A 23,577-nucleotide genomic window follows, 5' to 3' on the forward strand; every position below is an offset into this window, starting at 1 on the left:
GGCAGATAAGAGTTGGACTTGACATCTTGTTCAGTGAGGACAGTGTGGGCTGAAGGATCTGATCTCCTGCTGCTCTATTCGATCTTCTGTGATATTCCACAGCGACTGATTAACGACTATGTGCTTTACGATTCATTTACACCTATAGGTGATCCCAGCCTCACTAACACAAATAGTTGCCTCATGTACTCAGGGGCAATCTATCTATCTATCTATACATAACTAAAACTCTGATCTTGTGCTCTTCCGGTTTGCATGGTTTTTCTATTTGCGCAAAAATGGTATGTGATTGCACTACGATTTTTGCCAGCTCACTCACCGTTCTCCTGTGCTGCGAGTGCAACAAGTTTCGTTCCGATCGGCAGTATATTGTAAAAGTTAGCGAGGTTAGCGCAGATCAATCTCCTCTCCTGCCAGTCAGCGCCGTGCGGATTGGTATCTTCTCCTGTCACTCCCCGGGATGGTCTGCCCCTTCCTGCGCCATCGCGACTTTACTGGAGCTGAGGGAGGTTGGCGGAGATCTCCAACCAGACACAATTTTCGGAGGGACGGGAAGCAGCCTGGCGCGGCCTGGCGTCGGAAATGTCACCAAATGGAAAGCGGTGAATCTGATCCCGACGGAGGAGAGCGTCCAGCGCCTGCTGTGAGTCCCAAATGCACCGCCATCACAACGTCCCTCAGCTCCAGCCCCTTCCCCTCTGGCCCCCCTCGCTGGCTCCTGCCCCCCTCCCCCATAGCTCTTCCCCCGTCTTTTCTCCGAGCTCCCCCCCTCCCTCCCACCCGCACGCTGGCGCTGCCGTGGCTGCTGGTGCTTCCGGGCCGATCTGAGGTCTGGGCACTGAGGGCGCCGATGGCTGATACTCCTCTGGGGCACGCAAGAAGGGAGAGGGGCGGCAACCTCGAGATCCTGGGGAGGGAGAGTGGGGAGGAGAGGGGATAGTGGGAAAGGAGAGGAGTAGGGAGGGGAGAGGAGTTATGGAGGGAGGGAGGGAGTGACTGAGGGTAGGGGAAAGGAGATGGAGAGAGAGGTGAGGGGGGGGATTGGGGGAGGGAGGAGGAGAGGGGAAAGAAGAGGGAGGGTGAAGAGGAGGGGGAGAGAGTGCTCGGGATGAGGGGAAATGAGCTGCGCCTGTGCAGCTGGGGGCTATTGGTGAGTGTTGGAATATTGTGTTGGTCGACCAAGCCTCCTGTGTGACAGAGACCCAACGGGTCCCACTTAGTCTAAAATGTCAGCATTGCCTCTGACCTCCCCTTCCTTTGAATGATGAAATAAAGAAAAATGTACCAAGATGAGACATTTGATTCAAGACAACGTACACCCCACAGAACACGCTAAATTCAATTTCAGGTCAGTAGCAAAGGATAAAAACCCTGGCTTGAGAAGATTATTACTATTATCTTACCACCATCAGGTGATGAGAAGATCAAAGCAAAAACACTCACATCCAGAGAAACATTAAAGCAGCTTTACAATTCCTATTTTGTCCCCGGGATTAATTGACACATTAATGATCATCTCCACTCCCACTGAGCAGCTTTAAGATGTATAAATATGTGACTAGCACTTTTACTTCAATTTAACAAAATGCAACTTTCCACATCATTTGCAGATCAGACTGAACAACACATAAACTTGGCACTTCATTCTGTAACTAACTTTGCTGAATTATTTTTCAGATACTTTTTCAGGGGCGGCAACAGTTGGTGCCTTACAGCGTCAGAGATCCTGGTTCGATGCTGACTACGGGTGCTGTCTGTACGGAGTTTGTACATTCTTCCAGTGACCGCATGGGTTTTCTCCAGGTGCTCCGGTTTCCTCCCACATCCAAAAGACGCACAGGTTTGTAGGTTAATTGGCTTTAGTATAATTGTACATTGTCTCGGGAGTGTGTAGGTTTGTGCTAGTATACAGGATGATCACTGGACGGCATGGACCAGGTGGGCCGAAGGGTCTGTTTCTGTGCTGTATCTCTACAGTAAAAGTCTAAAGCAATGTGGGAGGAAACCGGAGCACCCAGAGGAAATCTATACCCGGTTCACGGACTCGCCAGCCGCCTGTCATTTCCGCGGCGAGGAAGAGACCGTGTTCCATTTGTACATGCAGTGTGAGATGTTGCAGCCCCTGTTCGACTATCTGAAGGGGCTGTTCCTCAAGTTTTGGCTACATTTTAGCCCCACACTCCTGATATTTGGGCACCCGGTACAGAGGGGGGAAGGTCGGAGGGAGGTCGTCTGCTCCGGGGCCTGGCCAAGATGGCCATTGGCGGGCCCAGGCAGCAGATAGTCCAAGGCCGCACCAGGGTTGACTGCCTGCCCCTTTTCCGGGCCTAGTCCGCCCGCGTATCCCTGGAGAGGGAACACATGGTGGCCACGGGGATTTGGAGGCCTTCCGTGAACGCTGGTCGCCGCGGGGGGGGGGGGGGGGGGGAGTGTTTTGTTGATAAAGTTGACGTTATATCAATTTGATGATCGTTTGTTTGTAAAACTGTCAACACAGGCGGTGTTAATACTCTGTGTGTTTATTTGTATTTTTTGAATAAAAGTATTTGTATAATAAAAATAAAAGAGGAAATCTACATGGTAACAGGGAGAACGTGCAAACTCCACACTGAGAGCGCCCAAGGTCAGGATTGAACCCGGGTCTCTGGCACTGTGAGGCAGCGGCTCTACCAGTTGCACCAGTGTACCACCGTAATGTTCGGGTTATTATTTGTCACCTCCTAACTCCCATTACCAACAACACAGGGGGAGGCGCTTTAACCATTACACTAGTGTCTGTAATTGAGTAGACTGGGACTGTTCGTGGGGCTGGTGATAGAGAAAGTGTAACAAGAAGCTCGACTGACCTCTTGGCCGAACAGTCAAGTGTTTTCTATAATGAGGTCCATCTGTTGCACAGAGTGATGAAACCTTACAGCACTGATTACGTTGGCTGCTTTCCCGAGGCAGCGTGAAGTGTAGATGGAGTCGATGGTGGGGAGCCTATTCTGTGTGATGGACCAGACTATGTCCACAACTCTCTGCAATTTCTTGCACTCATGTGTATTTGGAGCAAACAGCAGAGGCATACACCGCCCGTCACTGCACCTGAGGTCAGGATCGAACCTTGGTCTCTGGAGTCGTGTGGAAGAAGCTCTCACAGCTGCGCCATTGTGCCGCCCAGCAAATGTAAATCAATATCATCCTCTCTTATTAGCTTGGTTCGGTTTAGTATAGAGATACAGCATGGAAACAGGCCCTTCGGCCCACCGAGTCCGTGCCGACCAGCGATCACCCACCCGTACACTGGCACTATCCTACACTCAAGGAACAGTTTACAGAAACCAATTAACCTACAAACCTGCACGCCTTTGGGATGCGGGAGAAACCTGGAGCATTCCTAGAAATCCCACAAGATCACGGGGAGAACATGCAAACCCCACATAGGCAGCACCCCTAGTCATAATCAAACCCGGGCCTCTGGCGCTGTAAAGCAACAACTCTACCGCTGCACCACTGTGCCGTCCAATGAGGGCTACTAATGTGGAAGAAACATGGGTTGTCTGCTCTGAATATGTGTGACAGGTTTTTAAATCCCACAGCACTGAATGTGAGACCACATTTGCAGGACTGTGTGCAGTTGAGGTCATCCTGCTGTAGGAAAGATGTTGTTCAGGTGCAAACAGTACACAGATTTATGAGGATTTATGAAGATTTATTTCGGCCCACTTGCCCAAGCCTGAACCTATCCTACCCATGTATCTGCCTCAATGCTTTTTAAACGTTGCGATAGTACCTGCCTCAACTACCTCCTCCAGCAGCTCGTTCCATACACCCACCACTCTTTGTGTAAGAAACGTTACCCGCTCGGGTTCCTATTGAAGCTTTCCCCCCTCACCTTAAACTTATGTCCTCCAGTTCTCTATTCCTCTACTCTGGGCAACAGACTGTGTATTTACCCTATCTATTCCTCTCTTGATTTTGTACACCTCTTTCAGATCACCCCTCATCCTTCTACACTCCAAGGAATAAAGCCCTAGCCTGCTCAACCTCTCCCTCTCCCAATGTTGGTTTATTTACAAAAGACACAACGTGCTGGAGTAACTCAGCGGGTCTGGCAGCATCTCTGGTCGGAGACGTGCAGGCTGATAATCTTCAGGTAGGCTGAGTTTGTGACTTCCCAGAAGTGAGAAGATTGGGCTTGGTAAAACCACGCAAGAGATTGATGGAGACAAAATTGTGAAGCACTCCGATACTAAAAACCACATACATATTTTAGAAAATCATGAATTAATGAGTTTAGGAGAATTCTCCAGCACAGATTGAGGGAACGCAGAAGGCGTTGTTAGGAGGGAACGGAAGAAGTGATTTGGAGGGACGGATTTATGGGGAAGCAGAATAAATCGCTCTGGGACAAACAAATGGAAGGGAAAGGATGTGTAGGAAGGAACAGCAGATGCTGGTTTACACCGACGATAGACACAAAAAACTGGAGTAACTGATTTTGAAATTCCTTGCTCTATACATACTTGTGAGACTGGTCCCTTTTAAATAGCTGTTGTGAAGACAGCCCACCAGATAAGTTCAGTATTGACTAAACAAACCGATTAGCAAAGGTTACTGTGTAGGAAGGAACTGCAGATGCTGGTTTATACCAAAGATAGACACAAAATCTCTGGAGAAAAGCAATGGATTATGTTTCAGATTGAGGCACTTCTTCAAACTGAGTCAGGGGAGAGGCAAACTAGAGATATGTAAAGGTATATTGAAAAAATGAATGCAAGGGCTTTGATTTGTGCTTTTGTATACCTTTCATTCATTTCGTCTATGTACCTTTATCATTTCCACCGTTTCCCTCTCACTGACTCTCAGTCTGAAGAGGGGTCTCGACCGGAAACGTCACCTATTCCTTTTCTCCAGAGTTGCTGCCTGACCCGCTGAGTTACCCAGGACTTTGTGTCTATGAAGGGAGAGGGTGATGGGCACGATGACGGGTGGAACGACCATGCCGTGGAGAAATAGCACAGTGCCGATGAAAGGTTCCTTCCCTCAAACACTGCCTAGCTTTGCTAAAAATGTTGATGTTTTTCTCTTTTATTTTTAAAAACTGCCCCAGAGCCTGCCAGCTTTGTTCAGTTCAAATGCTAATCACTGCCGAGGAAGCAAGACATTAAAAAAAAAATTGCAGTCATAGGATGCTGAACAAATTATTGATTTTCTTCTTCAGTGATTTAACATTAATTTTGAAGGGAAGTCAATCAAAGACATACGTTGCTTTTATACACAATTATCCGTGTTACGGGTGTTAATTAGGGGCTACTCAGAACAATGAAGAGTTTAATTTATTCTCTTGCCCGTTCTGTCAAATCAGATGTGATGTTGGCTTCCCCCTGACTGCTCATTTCTCTGCAACCATCGCAGAAATTTGGAACAGGATACCCTGGACCCAGATCTTTGTTAATCCATCCCTCCAAGATGGTTGAAAGGGTTAAAAGTCACAGTAACAGGCCCTTCGGCCCAACCCCTCCATGCCGACCAAGGTGCCCCATCTAAACTCCATATCCCTCTCAACCTTTCCTTCTGTACACCGATCCTTCCAGCACCATCGGAATCTTACTACCAGTTAGCTGGACATTGCTGTATCACCTGTCCTTCAGGAAAGGTTCTTCCGGGCCAAGGCCTTTGACTCCAAGTCCATCGGGCAGTGGTCAGCACGGAAGGTCCTGCAGGCACTGCAGGGAAAGGACTCGATGGATCCTGGGTCGTGGTTCCCTGAGCAGACTGCCCGGCTTGTCTGGTGAAATGCCTCATCGCCAGAACTCACCAACAAGACCTGGCTTAGCTGGCGGTGAGGGGAGCCCTCCCAGTCGGATTCTTCCTGCACCGTCGGAACCCTCACTACCAGCGCACGTTGCCCCTCGCGACGCTTCTACGGGGAGGAGACGGTTGCCCACCTCTTTGCCGAGTGTGGATTTACGAGGAGAGTCTGGAGAATGATGCAAGGGTCCCTGTCACAGTTCATCCTGAACAGCTCCGTAACAGAGGACTCTCTGATTTACGGACTGTCCCCAGGGACACATTCAGAGAAGGACATCAACTGCTGCTGGAAGGTCATCAACTTGGTGAAAGACACACTTTGGTCGGCCCAAAACTTGTTACCTCCCAGCAGAGCGAGATGCCGACTGGCCCGCCCCCAACTGCAGGAGTACGTGCTGAGGGACGCACTGAAGCTCGGTGCAGCCAACGCCAAGGCTCTGTGGGGGACGACCACAGTCCCGGGTCCTTCCACTGCTGGCAGAGTGTGGTGGAGACGCCCCTCAAACAAGGGAAGGGATATCACCCCAGGGGGCACATGAGTGGCAAGGGTGCTGGGCATAAGGATAGTGTGAACACTACCGAATATAACTAATTAATGTATGAACGTTGAGAATGTTGGAAGAGTTTTTGCACTGTTCTTGTTTTGTATATTAAAAAAATTCTGAATAAGATTTATTTTGGGGAAAAAAAGATTTTTTAAATGTGATTATTGTACCTGCCTCAAATACCTCCTCTGGCAGCTTGTTCCATAGACCCACCATCCTCTGTGGGAAATACCAATAGTAACCAATACCAATAATAAATCAATAACCCATTCAATAGGAAAGTGTTTAGAGATACAGGCAGGTGAGACTAGTGTAGATGAAGCATTTTATCCAGTATGGGCAAGTTGGGCTGAAGGGCCAGTTTCCACGCTGCATTACATTTTGATTCTTTGTTTGAAATTAGTCCCTTACTCGTGCCATGTTTAGTTTTAAGATACAGCGTGGAACGAGGCCCACCCGCCCACGCCGACCATCGATCACCCGTTCACGCTAGTTCTATGTTCACCCATTTTTGCATCCTACACACTAGTGACAAATTACAGTAGCCACTTAGCCTATAAACCTGTACAACTTTGGGATGTGGGGGGAAACCGGAGCGCCCGGAGGAAACCCATGAGGTCACGTGAACCGAGGTACAGGGAAAATGGTGCAAACTCCACACAGACAGCACCCTAGGTCAGGATCGAACTAATTAATATTCAATGCAGTCATCAAAATCGAGAGAACATTCTTGCAGTGATGGGCGATGTGAGATTCGTTGCTGCACTGGTCCAGACCCACAAACCCACAAGAATCTTTCTTCTCGGTTATCACCATTCCATAAGCTCGGGTACTGTTCGATTCATCTCGAACCCAATGTGCGCAAAGACAGATGCCCACACAGACAGTCAACACCTGAGGTCAGAATTGAACCAGGGTTTGTGGTGTCAGGCAGCGGTTCTACCGCTGTGCCTTCTTGAAGTCACCTGGAGACGGCCTCCTGTGATGGCGGAGAGCTCTGGAGGGAGCTGAGATGTCAACAGGTCCACTGGTGTGGGGTTCCATACACCCACCACTCTTTGTGTAAAAAGGTTACCCCTCAGCTTCCTATTAAATCTTTTCCCCCCCTCGCCTTAAACCAATGGCCTCTGGTTCTCGATTCTCCTACGCCGGGTAAAAGACTCGGTGCTATTCCTCTGTTTGCCGATCTATTCTTCTCATAATCTTGTACACCTCAATAAGATCACCCCTCATCCTCCTGCACTCCAAGGAATAAAGTCCCAGCTTGCTCAACCTCTCCATACAGCTCAGGCCCTCGAGCCCTGGCAACATCCTCGTAAATCTTCTCTGCACCCTTTCCAGCTAGACAACGTCTTTCCTAGTACACAATGACCAAAACTGAACACGCTTCGTCCACAGAGTGCAGAAGATTATTGGGACACAGATACCAGCCTTGGAGAGCATCTATTACACACGGTGCCTCAGGAAGGCCATCAGCATCCACAAAGACTCCTCACACCCTTGTAATGGACTGTTTGAACTCCTACCTTCTGGCAGATGTTACAAGGCCTTCTACGCCCACACCTCCAGACTCAGGAACACCTTCATCCCCAGAGCTATAGCTGCTCTAAACCGGCCCTGCTGACCCCCCCCCCCCCCCCCCCCCCCCCCCCCCCCCCCCCCCCCCCCCCCCCCCCCCCCCCCCCCCCCCCCCCCCCCCCCCCCCCCCCCCCCCCACATGGATGGTCACGTCGCACATCGCCCCGGCACAGACACATTTGCACTTTAGACTGTTTTGACTGTTTCACTGTTTTACTGTTCTTGTTATATATCATTATTCTCGGGGTATCTGAATCTAAATTTTATTAGTTGTTTAAGTTATGACATTGGATGGAAGCTGCATACCAAATCTCGTTGCACATATGTGCAATGACAATAAAATATATTATTATTATTATTATTATTATTATTAGTAATCTAAATGTGGCCTCACCAATGTCTTATACAGCGATGTACAGCAATAGTACCTGCCTCAACCACCTCCACAGGCATATACCCACTACCATGTGAAAAGATTGCTGCCTCAGGTTCCCAGTACACCTCGGATTAGCTCGCACATTTTGGGCCGTCCATTGTTACGCACCCCCTTAAGTCATGATGCAGCGTTTTTAACATTCCTCGTAACTCTCTGTGGATTGACTGACTATATTTAATCTTTACTTTGGAGATACAGTGCAGAAACAGGCTGTTCAGCCCACCGAGTCCATGCCGACCAGCGATCCCCCTGTACACTAGCCCTATCCAACACACTAGGGACATTTTTTTACAATTTTACCAAAGCCAATTAACCTACAAACCTGTACGTCTTTGGAGCGTGGGAGGAAACAGGAGCACCCGGAGAAAACCCACGTGGTCACAGGGAGAACCTACCACAGGCAGTGGCCGTAGTCAGGATTTAACTGGCGCTGTGAGGCAGCAACTCTACCACTGCTCCGAATATGTCAGAATATGTGGACATGGAAAGCCTTTTTAGCATCAAACTCAACGTTAATGATTTGCGTTCTTGAGGGTGTCAGGCAGACAAGGTCACCGCTCAGCCTTCGTGCTTTTTATCTTTTACAAGTGATTGCTTTGTTACCGTCCTATTTGGTGCCGTTGAGTTTGCAGTAAGACGCCTTTTCTTCCTTGTCTTCTGGGAAATTGCTATCAAGGTGTGATTTTGAGCAGTTATTTTCCCATTTATCCCAGGGCAGCTTTGCCAAGGTCTGAAGGACAAAAATCAATACTTAAGTAACACTCCATTTTGCGATTCTTGTTTCACTTTGTGGCGATCACCCAGAGGTCTGTTTAGGGCACGGGCTTTGTGATATCACGAGGCTGAAGCAATAATACAGAACACTATGTTATTCCCAAATCAGCTCTGCCTTTAAAGCTGCCTAATAGTCTACAAAAGAACTCAATCTGTCATCTCACCATGACAGGTCCCTTCATGAACAGCACGCTGGTCCCCTCAGTCATAGACAGCTTTGGATGAGCAACTGGAATGCATCTAATGAATCATAGAGAGATGCAGCACGGAAACTTGCCCTTCAGCCCAGCAAGTAAGGCTGGCACAGTGGAGCAGTGGTAGAGTTGTTGCCTTACAGCACCAGTGACCCGGATTCGATCCTGACCTTGGATGGCGTCTGTACGGACTTTGCTGGAAAAGGGGGAAAAGTTATACTTGCCAAGCAGCTCCTGCCTGTCCTCTTTTCCAGTTTTCTTCTCCCCGACCCCCTCCCCCCACAATCACTCTCAACCCAAAACGTCACCTATCCATGTTCTCCAGAGATGCTCCCTGACCCGCTGAGTTACTCCAGCACTTTGTCTCCTTTTGTGTGTTAACCTGCGCCTGCAGTTCCTCATTTCTGCATTCTCAGTTTACCAGGACACTGCATGGGTTAGAGGGTATTTGCTGTGTAAAGAGGTTGGACAGATTTGGATTGTTTCGTCTGGAGGTTGAGGGAAGTCCTGATAGAAGATTTTAAAATTATGAGAGGCATAGAGAGGGTCGAACATTTTTTCTCAGGGTGAAAGATCAAAGACCAGAGGGTACAGCTTTAGGGTGAAAGGGGCAAAGTTTAAAGGAGATTTGCAGGACATGAATTTTTACACAGTTAGTGGTGGGTGCATGCTGATCCAATGTTCTCCAGGGATGCTGCTGGACACGTTGAGTTACTCCAGCACTTTGTAATTGTCCTGGTAAACCTCGAAACCTCTTCTGCAGACTACTCCTGCTTTGAATGTGCATTCCTTTAGTTTCATTTTTAGTTTATAGATATAGTGTTGAAACAGGCCCTTTGGTCCACCGAGTCACCACTGAACAGCAATCACCCCGCACACTAGCACCAGCCTACACACTAGGAACAATTTACAGAAGACAACTAACTTACAAACCTGCCGTCTTTGGTACGTGGGGAGAAACCAGAGCACCCGGAGACAACCCACGCGGTCACAGGCAGAACGTGAAAACTCCGTATAGACAGCACCCGTAAGTCAGGATCGAACCTGGGTCTCTGGCACTGTAAGGCAGCAACTCGAGCGCTGTGGCACTGTACTGCTCAAAATGTTCTATCTTTCAAACATTTATATATCTCCGCTTACGTGAGCTTTCAAGCTGCAAGCCTCGTGTTCCAATTTCAGCTTCAATTCCCCCCACCCCCGTGTCTCTGAGAAAGACAAACAGTGAGTGGGTCTGAGGCAGTGCCTGCCTGCCTGCCTGCTCCCAGCCCTTTGCTGATTATTCACACTGCTGCCTGTAATTCATGCGAGGGGCGAACCTGGTCTGTCACTGAGTGAGAGGGAAGGAGAAATTATTTATCTTTGCAAACTGAGAGACTCTTCATCAAAGATTCAATGTCTCCTGCGATTTGGCGAGGAGGGAGAATAAACTAAAACGGCTTTCAATTAATTTCTATATAGCTCTGGCACACAATTCATGCGCTGCTGTGCTTATTTCTTTGTGTAGCAACCCTTTGCTGGAATGGAGGCTGTCGCCTGTCCGTTGAGATTATTTCACGGTTGAAGTGAGGTGAAGGTTGAGTGTCAACGGTGGAGCAATTAAACTTGTTTATGGCAGAGTGGGGGACGCATATAATTGACAAAAGGTCCTACGTTTTGGAATTCCCCCCTTACCCCTCCCTGCCCTGACACCACTCGCCAACATCCTCATCCTTGCCTTGGCAAGGCCGCCAGCATAAATAAGGACTAGTCTCGCCCCTAGTCTCTCCCATCAGGCAAGAGTTACCGAAGTCTCAAAACGCACACCTCCAGATTCAGGGACAGTTTCTTCCCAGCTGTTATCAGGCAACTAAGTCATCCTATCACCAACTATAGTGCGGCCTTGACCTCCCATCTACCACACTCGGACTATCTTTAAACTTTACGGACTTTAACTTGCTCTGCACTTTATACCCCTTTATTCTGTATCTGTACACTGTGGACGGCTCGATTGTAAGCATGTAGTCTTTCCGCTGACTGGATAGTATGAAACAAAAAAGCTTTTCACTGCACCTCAGTACACGTGACAATCAACTAAACTGAACCAAAAGATTTTTGTTGCCTGCTCCAATATCTTCTCATCTGGGTTGGTGTTTATCAACGACGTCGCTGTTTGTGACAACAGGGAAGGTGTTCATTAAGTAGAACTGTATTCTGTTGCAGTGTGAGGGGATGTTTCCACAAGTGGGAGAGTCCGGGACCAGAGGGCACAGCCTCAGAATAAAAGAACCACTCCTTTGGAAAGGAGATGAGGAGGAGTTTCTTTAGCCAGAGGGTGGTGAATGTGTGGAATTCATTGTCGCAGACATCGGTGGAGGCCAAGTCAATGGGTATTTTTAAATCGGGAATTGATACGTTCTTGATTAGTACTTGATCAGGGGTCATGGGGAGAAGGCAGCAGGATGGGGTTGAGAGGGAGAGATAGATTAGCCATGGCGGAGTAGACTCGATGGGCTGAATGGCATCATTCTGCTCCTTCACGGTGTTGTTGTTGGCAGCTGCTCCACACAACCTTCCTGCAGCAGGAAAACACACAAAGGGGTGGGGAGTGGAGGGGGGCACGGGTCAGAGTGGGGATGTTGTAGGGGAATATTCATACGGATATCCCCTGCAAATCTTTGTGATGGGATCTCTTTCCAGTGCCTCTCCCTCCCATCCCAATGCGCACACCATCTTTCACCCCCCCCCTCCCCCTTCTCCCCAGTCACCCTGCTCCCCTCCTTTGTACACTCCCATCCCAAATGGGAAGCCTTTTAAGACTGAGGTGAGAAAAAAAGTTTTCCCGCAGAGAGTTGTGAATTTGTGGAATTCCCTACCACAGAGGGCAGTGGAGGCCAAGTCACTGGATGGATTTAAGAGTGAGTTAGATAGAGGGGCTAGGGGCTGGTGGAATCAAGGGATATGGGGAGAAGGCAGGCACGGGTTATTGATTGGGTACGATCAGCCATGATCACAATGAATGGCCCTGCTGGCTCGAAGAGCCGAATGGCCTCCTGTAACCACCTATTCACCTATAACCACCTATCACCAGATAAACACAAAATGCTGGAGTAATTCAGCGGGTCAGGCAGCATCTCTGGAGAAACAGAATGGGTGATATTTCGGGTTGGGACCATTCTTCAGACTTTGTCTTCAATCTGAAGATGGATCCCGACCTGAAACGTTACCTATCCATTTTCTTCAGAGATGCTGCCTGATCTGCTGAGTTGTATGTCTATCATTGGTATAAACCCCTATCACTTTCCTGGCTTTGCCCCAGCCCCACCTTTCTTGTCCAGTTTCTCTCCCCCCTACCCCATCAGTCTGAAGAAGGGTCCCGGCCCGAAACGTCGCCTGTCCATTCCCTCCACAGATGCCGGAGTCAGGGTTACTGAATTGCTTGGTACTCAGTCTTTGCAAGCAGTGAAATTGCCAGCATGGGCTGGCTGACGGAATTATTTTTAACACAGGGAAAACAAAATGATGCTCATACCTTAAATAACACAAAACAACAGAGCAGAGCCCTGCCTGTCGGCTCAACAGCCCTGTGCGCAGCGCAGCGAAGCAAGTTAGGTATCTCAAACCCTTTAACATATATTTATCCACACGAGGAGTTATAAAAATAGTTTTAGAATGACGATAAGTAAAGCTATGATGTGTAATTAACAGTCAATTAAAATATGCAAATTAAATCATGTAAGCATCAAATTTTCAGCTCTGTTTAATGTTTAATGTATCTTTAGGGAAAATGTTGTTTTGTGATTGCTGTTTTGGATGCGTCAGTTAATCTGCTCACCAGATATAAGAGTAAGAGATCCAGCCTTAATTTAAGTCAAGAATGCCGGAGGAAAAGGGGAAGCTTAATAGTGGGAGGTTAGTAAAATGATTCTTGACTTTGTCTGATCAAAGTGACTGAACACCATGAATCATTCAGTATTGATGATCAACTGTTGCCAACTTATGCTAATCAAGAGCTCACAGCCACAACATAAACAGGGATGGACACAAGGGACCGCAGGTGCCTGTTTACAAAATAAAGACACAAAGTGCTGGAGTAGCTCGGCGGGTCAGGCAGCATCTCTGGAGAGGATGGATCGGGGACGCATCAAGTCGGGGCCCTTCTTCAGACTGATTGTAGTTGGGAGAGAGAAAGCTGGAAGAAAGGTTGGGGCAGGACAAAGCCTGGCAAGTGATAGGTGGATAGACACTAAGAGCTGGAGTAACTCAGCGGGTCAGGCAGCATCTCTGGATGAAAGGTATAGGTGACACTTTGGGTCGAGGCTCATCCGTCAGCTATTCCTTCTCTCCATAGATGCTGCCTGACCTGCTGAGTTACTCCAGCACTTTGTGTCTATCCACCTATCACTTGCCAGGCTTTGTCCTGCCCCAACCTTTCTTCCAGCTTTCTCTCTCCCGACTACAATCAGTCTGAAGAAGGGCCCCGACTTGATGTGTCCCCGATCCATCCTCTCCAGAGATGCTGCCTGACCCGCCGAGTTACTCCAGCACTTTGTGTCTTTATTTTGTAAACCGGTCCCTTGTATCTTCAGCGTTAACCAGCATCTGCAGTTCCTTCCTACACAAGTGATAGGTGGATACAGGTGGCTAGTAATGTAAAGACAGATGAAGGGGGATAAGTGGAGAGGGTGGTGGAAGAGAACAGTGGGGGGGGATTGTACAAGAAATGAGTGCACACAGAGAAGGGAGGGGCGGGGGGACTGGAGAAGGTGTTACAGCTCAGCAAGGTCACCAGCATCATCAAGGACCAGTCTCACCCCAGTCACTCTCTCTTTAGTTTTGTTTTGTTTAGAGATACAGCGCAGAAACAGGTCCTTTGGTACACCGAGTCCGTGCGACCAGTTCACCCCTACACTAGCACTATCCGACATACGAGGGACAATTTTACAGCTTACCAAAGCCAATGAATCTACAGCCCTTGTATGTCTTTGATTGTGGGAGGAAACCAGAGCACCCGGAGAAAACCCACGCAGTCACAGGGAGAACGTACGAACTCCGTGCAGACGACACCCGTAGTCAGGATCGAACCTGCGTCTGAGGCGCTGTAAGGCAGCAAATCTACCGCTGCGCCACTGTGCCGCCCTTGAAGAAAGTGAGAGGAGTTAAGGGTGTTGAGGGTGTGGACAAGTTCTGCCAGGCGGAGGAGAGTGTTAGTAGAAGGGACCTGATTGTTTCTCTGTTCAAGCAAGAACTGGAGGACATTGAGACCTTGATGGTGGTGTAGAGGGGCCCAACGTCCTTTGTAAAGATGAGACAATGGGGGCCAAGAATTGAAAGCTATTGAAGAGTTGAAGGGCGTGAGAGGTGTCTAGGGATGTAGGTGGGAAGGGATAGGATGGAATCAAGGGATGCGGAGATGAGTTCAGTGGGCAAAAGCAGGCAAAGACAGTGGGCGTGCCAGGGCAGTCCTGTTTGTGGTTTTTGCGAAGGAGATAGAAGTGAGCAGTGCGGAGCTGCAGATGATAACCCCAGCAACGATCTGGGAGATGATATCCTGGTGTTCGTCTGTGGGGTCATGGTCACAGATGAGGAGGTGTGTACAATGGCACCCGTAGTCAGGATCGAACCCGAGTCTCTGGCGCTGTGAGGCAGCAACTCTGCCACTGCGCCACCCCACTGAAGTTTTTCACAGCCCATTGAATATTGGAGAGCCATGTGCAAAACCACAGCCACACACCCAGACTCACATTGACCTCCACAATGACCTACAGGGGAATGGAGACATAAAACTGCTCCGGCAATATTTGCTTCATGTAATACAGAACAGCTGGTCTCAGCGGGAACCTCCCGAGAATAATCTAACTGCAAATCATTCCTCTTTTTATTCTCTCCCCGCGTCACATTGCTGCATCAAACTGGGTCACTTGGGAACCAACTAATTGGGAGACAAGGGAATGAAGGAACATAAACTGACTGCCTTCACAGTCCAGCAGCGTTGGGAAGGTCTCCTTCCCCTTAATGGTACAAACCCAACATAGGCACAAAATGCTGGAGTAACTCAACGAATCGGGCAGCATCTCTGCAGAAAAGGAATGGGTGACATTTTGGGTCGAGACTCTTCATCTGTGTCCAATTTCAGTGTAAACCAGGATCTGCAGTTCCTTCTAACAGACTAATGAAGGGTTTTTCCCAAAAAGTCGCCGATTCCTTTTATCCAGAGATGCTGCCTGACCCACTGAGTTACTCCAGCATTTTGTGTTTATTTTCGATGTAAACCAGCATCTGCAGTTCCTTCATACTCACCGTACAAACCCATTTCATCTACTGTCTTTAGGATTTAGATACAGATGGAGATACAGTGTGGAAACAGGCCCTTCGGCCCAGTGAGTCTGTACTAACCAGCGATCACCCCGTACACTAGCACTATCCTACATACTAGGGACAATGTTACTATTTTACCGAAGCCAATTAACTTACACACTTTTGGAATGTGGGGGGAAACCAGAGCACCCGGAGAAAGCCCATGCCGTCACAGGGAGAATGTATAAACTCTGTACAGATGCATCTGTAGTCAGGATTAAACCCGAGTCTCTGGCACTGTAAGGCAGCAACTCTACTGCTGCGTCACTGTGCTGTCTTAATGGGTCGAATGGTCTAATTCTGCTTCTATGTCTTATAATCTTAAGACCTCTGTGTTATTGCATAAACGCGTCAATTAAGATGCAGCAAGCAACTTAATCCCAGATTGGTCCTGACCTGAAAAGTCACCTATTAATGTCTGACCAGCCGAGTTAGTTTAGTTTTCGTTCAGTTGAGTTTATTGTCACCAGTGAAAAGCTTCTGTTGCATGCAACCAGTCAGCGGAAAGACTATACATGATTACATTCAAGCCATCCACAGTGTACAGTGCACAGTGTACTCCAGCACTCCATGCCTTCTTTAGTAAACCAACGTCTGCAGTTGCTTGTTTCAACATCCTGGTGAATCTTTCCTGCACCCTTCCCACCATTGCCAGCCACGGCCACATTTTGAGAGCAAATAACGAAACACTCTGCCGTGCGACTACCTTCCAACGGACCAAACAGATCATTAATTCTTCTCGGTCTTTGAAGTGTGGAGATGAGAAACTCACTACAAAGTTGCCGTGCTATTAGTAAGCACTGAAGATAGGAAGAGGCACATTTGCCAGAGGATGTCACAGTCACAAGCTGATAGATGCAGTTCCAACTGTGTGCAGGCATATGGAGAGCTAATTCTGAGATGGAGACTGTGCTCGTGTGAAGAACGATGGGAAGGGTGCCAGAACGCTTTAGCCGCTGCATCAGAGACAGAGCTAATAGTTCTGAGGAAGTTCTACAAACCATGCCTTGGGCAAGACCGAAAAGATCCCTGCCTCGAATCCCAGCTCGCCGGAAACATTCCAAACTACCAGCTCAGGCATTTTCCATTTGCCCGGGTTTAACCCAATTGCAGCAGAGTTAACATCACAATGTAGTTCAGTTTATTATGGTCGTGTGTACCGAGGTACAGTGATAAGCTTTTGTTTGTGTGCTATCAAGCCATCAAAGAGATTATACAGTACATGACTACAATGAAGTCTGATAAAGTCTGATTGAAGATACATCTAGGATCTCCATTGAGGTAGATGGCAGGTCAGGACCGCACTCTAGATGATGAGAGGATTCCTCAGTTGCCTGATTATAGTTGGGAATAAACTGTTCTTTACTTTAGAGATACAGCACAGTAACAGGCCCTTTGGCCCACCAAGTCTATGCCGACCATCAATAACCCCATACACTAGCACTATCCAATGCACTACAAGATACAAGATACATTTAATTGTCATTTGGACCCCTTGAGGTCCAAACGAAATGCCGTTTCTGCAGCCATACATTACAAACAAATAGACCCAAGACACAACATAATTTACATAAACATCCATCACATTGCTGTGATGGAAGGCCAAATAAACTTATCTCTCCACTGCACTCTCCCCCCCCCCCCCCCCCATGTCAGAGTCAAAGTCAAAGCCCCCGGCTGGCGATGGCGATTGTCCCGCGGCCATTAAAGCCACGCCGGGTGGTGCGAGGTCGCACACCGGGCCTTGGTGTTAGAGCCCCCGGCGTGCGCTCGCAGAGTCCCGCGGCCATTCCAAGCCGCGCGGGGCGGTGATGTCAGACCCCGCTCCAGGAGCTCTTCGACCCCGCAACTCGGGCGGGAGAAGTCGCCGTTGCGAGAGCCCTGAAAAGCGGTCTCGCTCCAGGGACCCGCGGGCTCCCGGTGCCGCCGTCCACAGACCTGCAGTTGAAGCCTCCGACTCTCCGGTCGGGCCGCAGCAGCAGCAGCAGCAGCGCTCCTCCACTGCTCCACCCGCTCCGGACTCGGCCAGCTCCGCGACGGTGAGTTGAGTCGTCGGCACCAGAGTCCCCGGTCTCTTCTTGTTGGAGGCCGCTCCTCATTGCAGCCCGAACGATAACGGAGACCCAACGAGAAAAGGTCGGGTCTCCCGTGCAGGGAGAGATTTGAAAGTTTCCCCCCCCCCTCCCTCCCACCCCACCCCCACCCACACCCCCCCCCACCCCCCCCCCCCACACACACACCCCAACAAAAAATAACAAAAACTACATAAAAACATAGACAGAAAATAATAAAACGCGGACAGGCTGCAGAGGCCGCTGCTGACGAGAGTCGCGCCGCCCACCGGACAATTTACAATTTTACCAAAGCCAATTAACCTACAAATGCCCATGTCCTTGGAGTATGGGAGAAAGCCGGAAAACCAGAGGAAAACCCACGCGGTCACAGGGAGAACGTGCAAACTCCATACAGACAACACCCTGGGGAAAGGATTTAATTATCTACCCTATCTCTGCCTCATAATGTTGCATCTTTGACAGTTCCACCCTGGGAATAAGGTTCGGACTGTTTACCCCATCAACGCCACATATAATTTTGTACACTTCTATCAAGTCTCTCTTCAATTTATCCTCAGTTCTACGTGGAATGTTTTGAGGGCATTTCTGAGGATGGATGCTTTGTGAGGGGTCTCTTAAACGGAAAATGCACACGGGTGCGACACTCACTTGGACACTGACTGCAAATTATGAAGCAGCTTACGCCTATTGGGGAGAGACACAAAATGCTGGAGTAGCTGAGCGGGTGAGGCAGCATCTCTGGACAAAGGGAATAGGTGACGTTTCTGGTCGAAACCCTTCTTCAGTTCAAAAGGTCAGATAAAATGGCCAACATCCATGTATCTCAGATTAACTGCCGAATCTTCCAATTGTCTGAAGAAGAGTTACGACCTATTCATTTTCTCCAGAGGTGCTGCCTGACCCGCTGTGTTACTCCAGCATTTGGTGTCTATCTTAGCCGGAAGACTCAGTCTACTTCAATTTTGGTATAAATCTCTTCCTGAAATTAAAGGAAAAATTAGCTCTTATGTTAGCTTGTCAGTAATACTTATTTGGAACTGAACGAGGCACGACTCAGAGCTGAGTGGCTCGCTGGGAAGGTGTTGGCTCTACAGTCATCTCTGCACACTGGGTACTGATCCACGAACAATAACATACAGCTGGTGGATTTAAGGAGACAGGTTGGGGGTTTAAAATACTTTAGGATTAGTGCTGTGTAGCAAGGAAATAGCAAATCAACCCTTCATCCTCTTTCATCCAAAGGCTTAATATGAAACAGCAACCTGTCCAAAATGACAAATGTACAACCCGACATCTATTTATTGTGTTATTTTTAGATATACTTGTAAACTGAGTTTGCTCCTTAAGCGTTGCCACGGCAACGGGCCTGATTTACAAAAGGCAGCAACTAATGGGATATTAACTAGGTGGGAAAGGACTTCAGACTGATTTTCCTCAGAGATGCTCACAAAAAGCTGGAGTAACTCAGCGGGACAGGCAGCATCTCTGGAGAGAAGGAATAGGTGACGTGTCGAGACCCTTCTGGTCTCAAGATGTAGCTAAAAATCACAGTGTAATGCTGTGACTTATTTTTAAAACTTCAGGCACTCAGGATTGAGTAACGCTGTTGCAGTTATAGCCATGGAGTCCATCAGTACGGTAAAGGGCCTTACGGTCCAACTTGCCCAAGCCGACCAAGATACCTCATCTACACTAGTCCCAGCTGGCCATGAATGTCACCTAGGCATGTCCTCCACAGATGCATAGAAACATAGAAAATAGGTGCAGGAGTAGGCCATTCGGCCCTTCGAGCCTGCACCGCCAGGCTCGAAGAACCCCAGAAGGGTTCCGACCCGAAACATCAGCCATTCCTGTCCTCCAGAGATGCTGCCTGACTCGCTGACTTACTCCAGCACTTTGTATTTTGCTCAATATTCATTTCATCCCATCATGCCATACTTTCTCATTAAATACTGTAGAGTAATACATCACAACGTAGCACCAAAACAGGCCCTTCGGCCCCACTCACCCATGCCGACCAAGATGTTCCATCAACATTCGTCCATAGGTGGCCCATATCTCTCTAAACCTTTCCTGTATACGTAAAATGTTATTAATGTTATTAATGTACCTGCCTCAACCACCTCCTCTGGCAGCTCGTTCCATACACTCACCGCCCTATGTGTCAAAAAGGTGCCCCTCAGGGCATGAAATCTTCTCCCTCTCACCTTAAAATTAAGTCCTCTGCTTCTTGATACCCCTACTCTGGGTAAAAGACTCTGTGCATGCACCCTATGTATCCCCCTCATGATTTTCTACACTTTTAACACAGTTTAACACAGGATCTGTCCTCACGCATTGTTAGGCTGCTTAACGGCACGGGATTAGGAAAGGTTACAAATAATGGACAACACTTCACTGTCTAACTAGTATAGGATTCAATCTGGCCATTCCCCATCAAGAGTCACGAGTCCAGAGTGATTATTTGTCACATGTACCGACAACGGAACAATGAAACTCTTACTTGCTGCAGCTTTGCAGACCTGTATACACAGTACTCATAGATAACATAATAAATTTAAAAAATTCAGTAAAGAAAAAACAATACTAGTGCAAGAAAACTTGGTTCATTGAACAGAACAGCACAGGAACAGGCCCTTCGGCCCACAATGTCTGTGCTGTACATCATACCAAGCTAAACCCATCTCCTCTGCCTGTACGCGATCCATATCCCTCCATTCCTTTTAAGAATAAGGGGTAAGGCATTTAGAACGGGGTTGAGGAAACACTTTTTCACACAGAGAGTTGTGAGTCTGTGGAATTCTCTGCCTCAGAGGGCGGTGGAGGCCTGTTCTCTGGATACTTTAAAGAGAGAGCTTGAAAGGGCTCTTGAAGATTGCTAAGTCAAGGGATATGGAGAGAAGGCAGGAATGGTGTACTGATCAGCCATGATCACATTGAATGGCGGTGCTGGCTCAAAGGGCTGAATGGCCTACTCCTGCACCTATTGTCTATTGTCTATATCCATGTGCTTATATCAACGCCTTTTAAACTCCACTGTTGTATCTGCCTCCACCACCACCCCTGGCAGCGTATTCCACCACCCTCTGTATATAAAACTTGCCTCACACATCTCCTTTCAACTTTGACCCTCTCACCTCATAGCTGTGCCCTCTAGTGTTGGGTATTTACACCCTGGGAACAAGGTTCTGACTGTCTACCTTTTTGATGTCTCTCATAATTTTATATACTTCTCTCAGGCATTCCCACAACCTCTGCTGTCCCAGAGAAAACAATCCATGTTTATACCACCTATTCAACCTCTCCTTGGTATAAATGTAAAATTGTCCCTCTTTGTAGGGTAGTGTTAATATGCGGGGATCGTTGGTCGATGCAGACTCGGTTGGGCTGATTCCACGATGTACCTCTGAACTAAACTTTCCTTGAAGCTGAAACCCTCTAATCCAGGCAGTGTTCTGGTAAACCAGATAACCAGAATCTCATGTCAACAGCAGCACAGATTTACACATCTCCTCTGAAGGAACCTTAGCCACAATTACACGTGGATCAGACCAGGTGAGTCAAAGGAAGGGTGACTCCATTCTCTGGTCAACGGAGATGAATTGGTGCAAATATCTTCTGTGTCATCCTTCCGCCACTCAGCCACAGAATTAAACGGATGTTCCTTTAGAAAGGAGATGAGGAGGAATTTATTTAATCAGAGGGTGGTGAATCTGTGGAATTCATTGCCACAGATGACAGTGGAGGCCAAGTCATTGGGTTGTTTCAAGGAGGAGATTGACAGATTTTTGATTAGAACATTAGAAGTTATGGGGAGAAGGCAGGAGATTGGGGTTGAGAGGGAAAGATAGATAAGCCATGATAGAATGGTGGAGTAGACTCGATGGGCCAAATGGCCTAATTCAGCCATTCAGCTCCTGTTACTTACGAATTTATGAATTCATGAACCCAATTTGGATAGTTACTCCCCATATTTCAACCCAATCATTGTTGGGGGGGGTATCATGGAGTCATTGACAAGTGCATGTTCACCAGTAATAGATCACCAATGCTTGAATGGCGGAGTAGACACATAGAAACAAAGGAAAAAGGTGCAGTTGAAGGCCATTTGGCCCTTCCAGCCAGCGCCACCATTCAATATGTTCATGGCTGATCATCTAAAATCAGTAACCCGTTCCGGCCTTTTTCCCCATAGCCCTTGATTCCTTTGGCCCTAAGAGCTAATTCTAACTCTCTTGAAAACATCCAGTGAATCGACCTCTTCTGCCTTCTGTGACAGAGAGTTCTACAGATTCACAATTCTCTGGGTGAAAATGTTTTTCCTCGTCACAGTCCTAAATGGCCTACTCCTCATTCTTAAACTGTGACTCGATGGGCTGAATGGCCTCATTCTGTTCCTATGACATGAATTTACGATAGAGAAGAACAAAAGCTGGGAGCGAGGGCGAACTATGTAAAAATAATCTGCCTGGTTGGAAGTTGCTTTGTTAAGCGGGTTCTCGCTGTGGAATCAGCCTTGTCTCTTCAGCGGCCTCACAATACACCCATTGAAAGAGGATGAGCTAAAATCAGCCGGGGTCCTGTTCCACACTGATTCACCGCCACCATGCAAATTAATCAACTCAATAGATGTGCTTGATGGAGCTTAATCCCCAAGTACTCTTGTAACTAAAATAAACACTCATTTCCATTTTCTCCTGCAGTAAATTTGTACAAAGTCTCCTGTGCTCCTGCTTCTAAACGCCCAGCATTTGACGCACTCCAAGCTGTTTCCTGTTCACTCCCCGATATAAACGTCCCGCTAATCCGCAGGGATTGCTGGAGTCAGATTTTAAACATCTCCTTACTCTCACCATCCTTAGCTCATCCTTACTCCCCGGGGTCGGGGAATTGAAAACCATAGGTTTAAGGTGAGGGGGGGGGGGAGATTTAACAGGAAGCATCCTATCACCAACTAGAGAGCGGTCCTGGGCCACCACCTACCTCATAGAAGACCCCTTGGACTATCTTTAATCAGACTTTACTGGATTTAATCTTGCACTAAACGGATTCCCTTTATCCTGTATCTGTACACTGTGGACGGCTCAATTGTAATCATGTATGGTCTCTCCACTGACTGGATAACATGCAACAAAAAGCTTTTCACTGTACCTCGATACACATGACAATAACATAAACTAAACTATGGACTGTATTTTTGGTTGCACTACAATGGTGGGTGCGTGGAACATGCTGCCATGTGGGGGTGGAGGCACATACGACAGTAATGTATAAGATGATTTTGGAGAAATTGGATCATGCTCGGCAGGGACATTGTGGGCCGAAGGGCCAGTCGCCGTTGAGGGAAATAGAGAGGCCGCATTTTCAGTCGGGACCCTACTCCAGATTCGAAACGTCCATTCCCTCCACATATGCTGCCTGACCCGCCGAGTTCCTCCCGTGTTCACGTTTTCTAAGTAGTTAGTGTTTGATCACAAGATTTTGAGTGGGCAATCTTTTTCCATCGATTGTCGACAAAAATTAGCACTTAGCTGTCACCGTGCTTGCAAATTGTGTTTAAGATGCTTTTAGATGGATATGCAGGGAATGGAGGGATATGGATCACGTACAGGCAGAGGAGATTAGATTAATTTCCCATCATGTTCGGCACGGACATTGTCGGTCATAGGGCCTGCTCCTGTACTGTGCTGCTCTATGTGGAAAGGATTCAAACACAGTAACATATGGCTTATGCCAGTGGACTTGCAGCCAGAATCCTGGACCATTGATTGAAAGACAAGGGCTTGAGTCTCCAGATGGTAGCTGTGGAATTTACATTCCCCTAAACCAAATAAATCAGTAAAGAT

The 23,577-nt window shown here is 47.9% G+C and overlaps 1 protein-coding gene across 5 annotated transcripts in view; it reads right to left on the reverse strand.

Moving 5' to 3' along the window:
* syt1a (synaptotagmin Ia) overlaps positions 1 to 23,577 on the reverse strand; it is a 214,160-nt gene that overhangs the window by 93,020 nt on the left and 97,563 nt on the right. For 2 of the 5 annotated variants that reach the window (XM_055650554.1, XM_055650552.1), the window contains exon 1: positions 19,740 to 19,783. The exons of the other annotated variants lie outside the window; for them this stretch is intronic. In XM_055650554.1, coding sequence (XP_055506529.1) covers positions 19,740 to 19,768 — 29 coding nt within the window. In that variant the 5' untranslated portion in view covers positions 19,769 to 19,783. Of the gene's footprint in view, positions 1 to 19,739; positions 19,784 to 23,577 lie in introns of those variants that run through there. 5 annotated transcript variants of the gene reach the window in all.

Source organism: Leucoraja erinacea, chromosome 19 (assembly GCF_028641065.1).
Source record: "Leucoraja erinacea ecotype New England chromosome 19, Leri_hhj_1, whole genome shotgun sequence".
Classification (NCBI taxonomy): domain Eukaryota; kingdom Metazoa; phylum Chordata; class Chondrichthyes; order Rajiformes; family Rajidae; genus Leucoraja; species Leucoraja erinaceus.